This window comes from Pseudophryne corroboree, chromosome 3, assembly GCF_028390025.1.
Source record: "Pseudophryne corroboree isolate aPseCor3 chromosome 3, aPseCor3.hap2, whole genome shotgun sequence".
Classification (NCBI taxonomy): Eukaryota; Metazoa; Chordata; class Amphibia; order Anura; family Myobatrachidae; genus Pseudophryne; species Pseudophryne corroboree.
Window position 1 is genome coordinate 466,131,723 of NC_086446.1, and position 10,643 is coordinate 466,142,365.

Here is a 10,643-nt window from a genome sequence, read left to right on the forward strand (position 1 = left end):
CTTCTTCCTGTACTAGTGAGTACATGGCCAGTTCTGTAAGTCTGTGTGTGTTGGTCCTTCTCCGCTTCTGGACTTGGGCTTGCTAACAAAACTGTCCAGGCGGGGTGTAGGGGAAAGGGAGATCGAGGCATGCTGGGTACAAAATTTGTAACCCTTTGGTGCCTACTCGTTCCTAACGATCTATCTAGTGTAATTCCTCCTGTGTCTCCTATGGACTCCAAGAAAAGGATTTAACGTTAAAATATTAACTATTAATCATGGAGCAATCATGTTTTTCCTGTTGCACCATCACTTTCCTTGGTTCTATTTTAATTTACCACTGATGGTACAGTTTTTTAACCCCTTTTGGAGATGTCACCAATGCCCTTTTCTCACTTGCAGCACAATCCCATGTTATTGCAACTCAGGATTTGCTTAGTGTGAAAGGGGTATTTGTAATATCTATAAATGGGGTTAAAAAACTGTAATACTCATTACCAGGATCAGGCTGAGGCCTAGGCCGGCTTACTACACCCAGCAAATTAAGTAAGTCATATCTGAAAGGGGTATAAGAAGAGTAATGGTTCTACTAGACCTAATGTCATCCTTAAAAGTAGTTGGCTGAGACTCATCAACGTTCTCCTTTGTTGAATGGAGGACAAATAATGCCAAACTCCTCACTTTAAACTGGAAGCAGCCTGCCCACCCTTCATTACTGCTTTACTAAATAGGGTTTGGTACAGTATACATCACTTCTCTTCTTCATGATAAGATCTCTAAATGACACAAAATCTGGGCTCCATGGTTTTTAAACTATAATCAAGTTCTGCCAGGTCTGGGGTGATCTTAACTTTAAGTTCAATGTATTGCTTTACGTTTGCAGACAGCTTCCTGGGCTGTTTTTCTTCTTTGACATGCATAACTTTTCTGATTTTTTTTTGTTTTTGTTGATTCATCCCCTCCTCTTTTCATTTTTTTTTTTTTTTTTTTACTTTATCATATGTATAATAATATATATACCAAAATGGTAGTTTGACAAATTTTATTCTGATCAACAGAATTGTTAGTTCTGTTAGGGTTTGATAGGTAGATTTATTAAGCCTGGTTCCTGGTAAAGGGATAAAGTGAAAGGTGATAACGCACCAGCCAGTCAGCTTCTAACTGTCATTTTTCAATCCCAGCCTGTGACATGGCAGTTAGGAGCTGATTGGCTGGTGCTTTATCACTTCACCAGGCTTAATAAATCTGCACCCTGTGTTTATTATGGTAATGTAATTTTTGTGCCAATTGTAATAGGCCTCTGTCATGTATTGTTTTATTGTTTTGCCTCTTTATTGAGAATGTTTTCTTGTCTCTCCAACCTTTATAAATAAAGATATATTTTCTCTGACGTCCTAGTGGATGCTGGGGACTCCGAAAGGACCATGGGGAATAGCGGCTCCGCAGGAGACTGGGCACAAAAGTAAAAGCTTTAAGACTACCTGGTGTGCACTGGCTCCTCCCCCTATGACCCTCCTCCAAGCCTCAGTTAGATTTTTGTGCCCAAACGAGAAGGGTGCAGTCTAGGTGGCTCTCCTGAGCTGCTTAGAAAAAAGTTTAGTTTTAGGTTTTTTATTTTCAGTGAGACCTGCTGGCAACAGGCTCACTGCATCGAGGGACTAAGGGGAGAAGAAGCGAACTCACCTGCGTGCAGAGTGGATTGGGCTTCTTAGGCTACTAGACATTAGCTCCAGAGGGACGATCACAGGCCCAGCCATGGATGGGTCCCAGAGCCGCGCCGCCGTCCCCCTTACAGAGCCAGAAGAGCAGAAGAGGTCCGGAAAAATCGGCGGCAGAAGACGTCCTGTCTTCAATAAGGTAGCGCACAGCACCGCAGCTGTGCGCCATTGCTCTCAGCACACTTCACACTCCGGTCACTGAGGGTGCAGGGCGCTGGGTGGGGGCGCCCTGAGACGCAATATAAACACCTTAGGGGGCAAAAAATGCATCACATATAGCTCCTGGGCTATATGGATGCATTTAACTCATGCCTGTTTTTCCATAAAAAAGCGGGAGAACGGCCGCCGAGAAGGGGGCGGAGCCTATCTCCTCAGCACACTGGCGCCATTTTTCCTCACAGCTCCGTTGGAGGGAAGCTCCCTGACTCTCCCCTGCAGTCCTGCACTACAGAAACAGGGTAAAACAAGAGAGGGGGGGCACTAAATTGGCAGATAAATCTATACAGCAGCTATATAAGGGAAAAACACTTATATAAGGTTATCCCTGTATATATATAGCGCTCTGGTGTGTGCTGGCAAACTCTCCCTCTGTCTCCCCAAAGGGCTAGTGGGGTCCTGTCCTCTATCAGAGCATTCCCTGTGTGTGTGCTGTGTGTCGGTACGTTGTGTCGACATGTATGAGGAGGAAAATGGTATGGAGGCGGAGCAATTGCCTGTATTAGTGATGTCACCCCCTAGGGAGTCGACACCTGACTGGATGGTCTTATGGAAGGAATTACGTGATAGTGTCAGCACTTTACAAAAGACTGTTGACGACATGAGACAGCCGGCAAATCAGTTAATACCTGTACAGGCGTCTCAAACACCGTCAGGGGCTCTAAAGCGCCCGTTACCTCAGGTGGTCGACACAGACCCAGACACGGACACTGACTCCAGTGTCGACGGTGAGGAAACAAACGTATTTTCCAGTAGGGCCACACGTTACATGATCACGGCAATGAAGGAGGTTTTGAACATTTCTGATACTACAAGTACCACAAAAAAGGGTATTATGTGGGGTGTGAAAAAACTACCCGTAGTTTTTCCTGAATCAGATGAATTAAATGAGGTGTGTGATGAAGCGTGGGTTTCCCCCGATAAAAAACTGCTAATTTCTAAAAAATTATTGGCATTATACCCTTTCCCGCCAGAGGTTAGGGCGCGTTGGGAAACACCCCCTAGGGTGGATAAGGCGCTCACACGCTTATCAAAACAAGTGGCGTTACCGTCTCCTGATACGGCCGCCCTCAAGGAACCAGCTGATAGGAAGCTGGAAAATATCCTAAAAAGTATATACACACATACTGGTATTATACTGCGACCAGCAATCGCCTCAGCCTGGATGTGCAGTGCTGGGGTGGCTTGGTCGGATTCCCTGACTGAAAATATTGATACCCTGGACAGGGACAATATATTATTGACTATAGAGCATTTAAAGGATGCATTTCTATATATGAGAGATGCACAGAGGGATATTTGCACTCTGGCATCAAGAGTAAGTGCGCTGTCCATTTCTGCCAGAAGAGGGTTATGGACGCGACAGTGGTCAGGTGATGCGGATTCCAAACGGCATATGGAAGTATTGCCGTATAAAGGGGAGGAGTTATTTGGGGTCGGTCTATCGGACCTGGTGGCCACGGCAACGGCTGGGAAATCCACCTTTTTACCCCAGGTCACCTCTCAGTAGAAAAAGACACCGTCTTTTCAGGCTCAGTCCTTTCGTCCCCATAAGGGCAAGCGGGCAAAAGGCCACTCGTATCTGCCCCGGGGCAGAGGAAGGGGAAAAAGACTGCAGCAGACAGCCTTTTCCCAGGAACAGAAGCCCTCCCCCGCTTCTGCCAAGTCCTCAGCATGACGCTGGGGCCTTACAAGCGGACTCAGGCACGGTGGGGGCCCGTCTCAAGAATTTCAGCGCGCAGTGGGCTCACTCGCAAGTGGACCCCTGGATCCTGCAGGTAGTATCTCAGGGGTACAAATTGGAATTCGAGACGTCTCCCCCTCGCCGGTTCCTGAAGTCTGCTTTACCAACGTCTCCCCCCGACAGGGAGGCGGTATTGGAAGCCATTCACAAGCTGTATTCCCAGCAGGTGATAATCAAGGTACCCCTCCTACAACAGGGAAAGGGGTATTATTCCACGCTGTTTGTGGTACCGAAGCCGGACGGCTCGGTGAGACCTATTTTAAATCTGAAATCCTTGAACACTTGCATACAAAGGTTCAAATTCAAGATGGAATCACTCAGAGCAGTGATAGCGAACCTGGAAGAAGGGGACTATATGGTGTCTCTGGACATCAAGGATGCTTACCTCCATGTCCCAATTTGCCCTTCTCACCAAGAACAGAACTGTCACTATCAGTTTCAGACGCTGCCGTTTGGATTGTCCACGGCACCCCGGGTCTTTACCAAGGTAATGGCCGAAATGATGATTCTTCTTCGAAGAAAAGGCGTCTTAATTATCCCTTACTTGGACGATCTCCTGATAAGGGCAAGGTCCAGAGAACAGTTAGAGGTCGGAGTAGCACTATCTCAAGTAGTACTACGACAGCACGGAAAATCGCAGCTGATTCCGACGACACGTCTGCTGTTCCTAGGGATGATTCTGGACACAGTACAGAAAAAGGTGTTTCTCCCGGAGGAGAAAGCCAGGGAGTTATCCGACCTAGTCAGGAACCTCCTAAAACCAGGCCAAGTGTCAGTGCATCAATGCACAAGGGTCCTGGGAAAAATGGTGGCTTCTTACGAAGCGATTCCATTCGGCAGATTCCACGCAAGAACTTTTCAGTGGGATCTGCTGGACAAATGGTCCGGATCGCATCTTCAAATGCATCAGCGGATAACCCTGTCTCCAAGGACAAGGGTGTCTCTCCTGTGGTGGTTGCAGAGTGCTCATCTTCTAGAGGGCCGCAGATTCGGCATTCAGGACTGGGTCCTGGTGACCACGGATGCCAGCCTGAGAGGCTGGGGAGCAGTCACACAGGGAAAAAATTTCCAGGGCTTGTGGTCAAGCATGGAAACGTCACTTCACATAAATATCCTGGAACTAAGGGCCATTTACAATGCCCTAAGTCAGGCAAGGCCTCTGCTTTAGGGTCAGCCGGTGCTGATCCAGTCGGACAACATCACGGCAGTCGCCCACGTAAACAGACAGGGCGGCACAAGAAGCAGGAGGGCAATGACGGAAGTTGCAAGGATTCTTCGCTGGGCGGAAAATCATGTGATAGCACTGTCAGCAGTGTTCATTCCGGGAGTGGACAACTGGGAAGCAGACTTCCTCAGCAGACACGATCTCCACCCGGGGGAGTGGGGACTTCACCCAGAAGTCTTCCACATGATTGTGAACCGTTGGGAAAAACCAAAGGTGGACATGATGGCGTCCCGCCTCAACAAAAAACTGGACAGATATTGCGCCAGGTCAAGGGACCCTCAGGCAATAGCTGTGGACGCTCTGGTAACACCGTGGGTGTACCAGTCAGTGTATGTGTTCCCTTCTCTGCCTCTCATACCCAAGGTACTGAGAATCATAAGAAGGAGAGGAGTAAGGACTATACTCGTGGCTCCGGATTGGCCAAGAAGGACTTGGTACCGGAACTTCAAGAGATGCTCACGGAAGACCCGTGGCCTCTACCTCTAAGAAAGGACCTGCTCCAGCAGGGACCATGTCTGTTCCAAGACTTACCGCGGCTGCGTTTGACGGCATGGCGGTTGAACGCCGGATCCTGAAGGAAAAAGGCATTCCGGATGAAGTCATCCCTACCCTGATCAAAGCCAGGAAGGATGTAACTGTGCAACATTATCACCGTATTTGGCGTAAATATGTTGCGTGGTGTGAGGCCAGGAAGGCCCCTACAGAGGAATTTCAACTGGGTCGTTTCCTGCATTTCCTGCAAACAGGACTGTCTATGGGCCTAAAATTAGGGTCCATTAAGGTTCAAATTTCGGCCCTGTCAATATTCTTCCAAAAAGAACTAGCTTCAGTTCCTGAAGTTCAGACGTTTGTCAAGGGGGTACTGCATATACAGCCTCCTTTTGTGCCTCCAGTGGCACCTTGGGATCTCAATGTAGTTTTGGGGTTCCTAAAATCACATTGGTTTGAACCACTCACCACTGTGGACTTAAAATATCTCACATGGAAAGTGGTAATGCTGTTAGCCCTGGCCTCAGCCAGGCGTGTCTCAGAATTGGCAGCTTTATCCTATAAAAGCCCTTACCTAATTTTTCATACGGACAGGGCAGAATTGAGGACTCGTCCTCAATTTCTCCCTAAGGTGGTTTCAGCATTTCACTTAAACCAACCTATTTGTGGTGCCTGCGGCTACTAGGGACTTGGAGGACTCCAAGTTGCTAGACGTTGTCAGGGCCCTGAAAATATATGTTTCCAGGACGGCTGGAGTCAGAAAATCTGACTCGCTGTTTATCCTGTATGCACCCAACAAGCTGGGTGCTCCTGCTTCTAAGCAGACTATTGCTCGTTGGATTTGTAGTACAATTCAGCTTGCACATTCTGTGGCAGGCCTGCCACAGCCAAAATCTGTAAAAGCCCATTCCACACGGAAAGTGGGCTCATCTTGGGCGGCTGCCCGAGGGGTCTCGGCTTTACAACTTTGCCGAGCAGCTACTTGGTCAGGGGCAAACACGTTTGCTAAATTCTACAAATTTGATACCCTGGCTGAGGAGGACCTGGAGTTCTCTCATTCGGTGCTGCAGAGTCATCCGCACTCTCCCGCCCGTTTGGGAGCTTTGGTATAATCCCCATGGTCCTTTCGGAGTCCCCAGCATCCACTAGGACGTCAGAGAAAATAAGAATTTACTTACCGATAATTCTATTTCTCATAGTCCGTAGTGGATGCTGGGCGCCCATCCCAAGTGCGGATTGTCTGCAATACTTGTACATAGTTATTGTTACAAAAAATCAGGTTATTATTGTTGTGAGCCATCTTTTCAGAGGCTCCTCTGTTATCATGCTGTTAACTGGGTTCAGATCACAAGTTGTACGGTGTGATTGGTGTGGCTGGTATGAGTCTTACCCGGGATTCAAAATCCTTCCTTATTGTGTACACTCGTCCGGGCACAGTTTCCTAACTGAGGCTTGGAGGAGGGTCATAGGGGGAGGAGCCAGTGCACACCAGGTAGTCCTAAAGCTTTACTTTTGTGCCCAGTCTCCTGCGGAGCCGCTATTCCCCATGGTCCTTACGGAGTTCCCAGCATCCACTACGGACTATGAGAAATAGAATTATCGGTGAGTAAATTCTTATTTTTTTAAAACTATTGTAATAATTAAACGGTTAAGAGTTTTAAACTGGGTTATTATTCAAACACACTAAGAATATATTTTTTTCATTGCTAATACTGTGTTCTCTTTCCACTTAAACTCAGTATGCGTATGGGATAGTCATATCAAAGATGGATACAAGAGACCTCCTTCCATCCCCTGTGCAGAAAAGAAATTCCAACCAGCTTGGGATGGCACAAAGAATTCTTGTGTTGTCCAAGAGCTACTAAAGAATTCCAGCAACAAAGCATATGGGACAGAAGGTAAGATCTGCAAAAGGGGATGAAAATAATAATAATGTGGGGGAGGTAAACTTGGAGCAGACCAGCTTCTCATGTGGTTTTATTAAACAAGAATCTCAGATATACCTTTCTTCAGTTCTGAAGTGGAAGGTGGTTTGTTACATATTTACAAATGTTTGTAACTACGACTTCTGCATGATATCTATACGTATAATAAAACTGTAAGGGTTGTATCTGTACATAGCTTTTTTTATTTTTTTTATTTTTAGAAATATAATTCTAGGGACTGTTTATGAACTATGGAAATGAAAATCAAATTTAGAATTTTTGTCTGTTCATTCCCGCATCACTCAAAAAGTACTGAATGAATTGGATGGTGTTTTCACTATTGTATAGCTTATTGACCTAGAAAGAAACAGAGGTATATATGATGTCGATCTGGCATCAGGGAATAGCACTAAAGGGAAAAGCAGACACTTGACACTCGGCGTGTGCAGGCTCCTGAGGTCTAAAATGACGATAGATATACGCTCAGGGCTGCAGGCGTAGCTCTCAGGACCAGCTGCTTCTCCCATGGGCAGTTTTATGTGGCGTGCTCACAATTTTGTAGCCCCAATCATCTGTGTTAATCCCTTAAGAAAAAATGGCAAATAATATTTATAAAGACATTTTGTGATCAATGTGTACAATATAAAATATACAATATACATCCCAATAATAGCTGCCACTACTGTCTTTGCTCAGCAGAACTAATTTTACAATGAAAGATCACCATGCGAGCAAACCCTAGTTTATAAATAAAATTGCAACTTTTTTACTGTTATACGGCAGTGTGCTGAGGATTTTTCTTTTCTAGAGAACACCTCCCTTGAAATAGTGTAACTATTGCTTATATACAAGAGATTACAGATGAACAGTCGTTCTGTAAAGTAAAATAAGTTCCCTAATTTTGCGAACTGTGATATGGGAGGTAAATACAATAGGGTCATAGTAGCTGGAGGTCTGGGATTTTGTCCAAGAATAGCTGTATTTTTAAACCGGTAATCATTTACAAGGCAAAACCAAACTGGTTTTGCCTTGTAAATGATTGCTACTTTAAAAATACAGCCGTTCTCGGATGAAATCCTGGACCTCCAGCAACTCTGACTCTGTTACATTTACTCCCAGGTGTTCAAATTTGTGGGTATAGAAAGTTACTCTTTTATTGCGCTTTCTGCCGCAGTGCTTACTTGGGATGGTGAAGAGTCTACTGTAAGCCGAGACGCCGTACGTGATGCACGCGAAACCAAATATAACACAGTTATAGATGAATGGGATGAAGACTTTGACAGTGGAAAGGTAAATTACATTAAAACCAGAAAGGAGATTTTGTAAATTGATGTTTGATCCTATAGAAACTAGAATGTTTGGTGAATCAGGTTCGGTTTCTCTGACACACAAAGCCAATAGTTAAGGAAATAAAAGGCAAATTCTTCAAACATTACAGTATCTTGGCTGTTGTACTGCTGTGAAGGTACTGCTATATTGGGAAGGTATCAGTTCTTTAGGTCGACACATGAAAAGGTCAAAATGAGTTTTTCACATTTTTTCTTCTTCATGTTATTGAACTTTTTCATACTTTACGATACACGTGGACTACGATTGAGAATAGTAGCCTTGCCTGATGCATGGCGAGCGAAGTGGTGCACTAACTTGGGTTCCCGGTCACTTTACGAAGAAAACAACACACAAAAAACAACAACTCATGTTGACCTTTTTGCATGTCGACCTAATGAACGTGTCGACCTATTTCAGGTGTCAACCTAGTCACTGTCAATAAATAGTGGTCGACCTAATGACTGTCGACTCAGTGATCCACACCCATTGGGAAATGTTCAGTATTCTTGACTGTGAAATTTGATGGCCTGCTAGGTACTAAGGTTTATTTTATTTTTTACTTTTCTGTGCAGTTAGAAAAACAGTCTGTGCATATGATTCTTAAAAATAAATGTTATAGTTCACCCTATTTTAAGGTAGTTAGGTTAATAATGATAAATCTTTCACTGTTTATCTCATAGGTGAAAAAAATAAAGTTCAGACGTGACAGATGGAGAAGTAAAAATGGTTTCCAATCTCTACAGGACCGACGCAACTTCTGGTCATTCAGCAACCAGAGACACTTCCCCAGAGTGGCATACAGGTCCTGATTACAACATGGGAGATCAAGTGTATTCTCATTCCCAACATGCTCCTTCTCTGCTGATTTAATCAGTTACATAGAATGGTGTAATAAAACATCTAACTTTCCAGAGCTCTCTGATGTGTAATAGCTCACTCTATCTGTTATGGTAGATGTTTCTCTCATTATACAAGTTAATACTTTAAGAACATGGCAGCTAAATTTTGGAGATAACTACAAGTGTATGGATTAAGGATACATTATAGAAATAGTAAGTAGGCCGTGAAGAAATGGTAATACCTGACACCCTTCAGGTTTTCACCCAGACTGGCATACAAGTTCTGATAACATGGATAACAAGCGTGTTATCATTCCTGACGTGCATTTAATTACACAGTCTAGTGTAATAAACCTTTGAATGCCCTGCTCTGTGTGATGTGAAAGGCGTCTGTTATTTTAGACATGTTCTGATGGAAATACATTACAGCTAGATGTTAATAATCAAATTGTGATTCCATGAGACCTTCATTAAGCACTGAGGGGGTCAGGTAGCAGAGAGCTAAAACTCCAATTGCCAGGGCAATGGTGGGTAAATGATCATGCACCTACACCACATATCTAGTCGGAAACATGAAGGGAGATCATTTCTGGCCTATTCCTCTATTGATACAGTATCTGGCTTTGGTGGTTGGGCAAATCAAACTCTGTCAGATATGGCCATATTTGTGGCTAGGGCCAAATGTCTTCAATGAATAGAGCTACATGAATGCAATTTGATGCCACACACATCAGTAGGTACAATTAGCATCTGGTGGAATCTAACATTCATAGTGTTCAACAACTCATAGGTCCTCATCAGGTATATAGACGGTTTATAACTCTCTTTGTGTTCTTACATTGGGGGACGTGTAGCCAGGTGGGTCTAATAATGCCTAATTGTCCAATAAAATGGTATTGTTTTGCTTCAATAATTGGATTATACGTTTCCTGACCTCTAATAATTGATTAATGCATTGTGATTTTTTTTTCTTTTAACCACTATTTACAATTTTACTTCAGCATGTATGTCTTTGTTCCATTTAACCTTCTTTTGACGAGGTTAAAATAATAAGATTCATTGAATTGGTATTTACTGTACATAGATTTACTTTTAAAAGGAATTCACCCAACAACTATTTTAGGTAGTTATTGGTGAATCATGTTTTAAGATCACTCTCTTTCATAAAGCGAGTAGTTT

The 10,643-nt window shown here is 44.2% G+C and overlaps 1 protein-coding gene across 6 annotated transcripts in view; it reads left to right on the forward strand.

The window, feature by feature from the left end:
* The window catches only part of USP36 (ubiquitin specific peptidase 36), a 211,766-nt gene extending 201,389 nt beyond the window's left edge, over positions 1–10,377 (forward strand). For all 6 annotated transcript variants that reach the window (XM_063960725.1, XM_063960721.1, XM_063960724.1 and 3 more), the window contains 3 exons: positions 7,111–7,269; positions 8,471–8,586; positions 9,306–10,377. In XM_063960725.1, coding sequence (XP_063816795.1) covers positions 7,111–7,269; positions 8,471–8,586; positions 9,306–9,434 — 404 coding nt within the window. In that variant the 3' untranslated portion in view covers positions 9,435–10,377. The remainder of the gene's footprint in view (positions 1–7,110; positions 7,270–8,470; positions 8,587–9,305) is intronic.
* Positions 10,378–10,643: the final 266 nt, after the last annotated feature.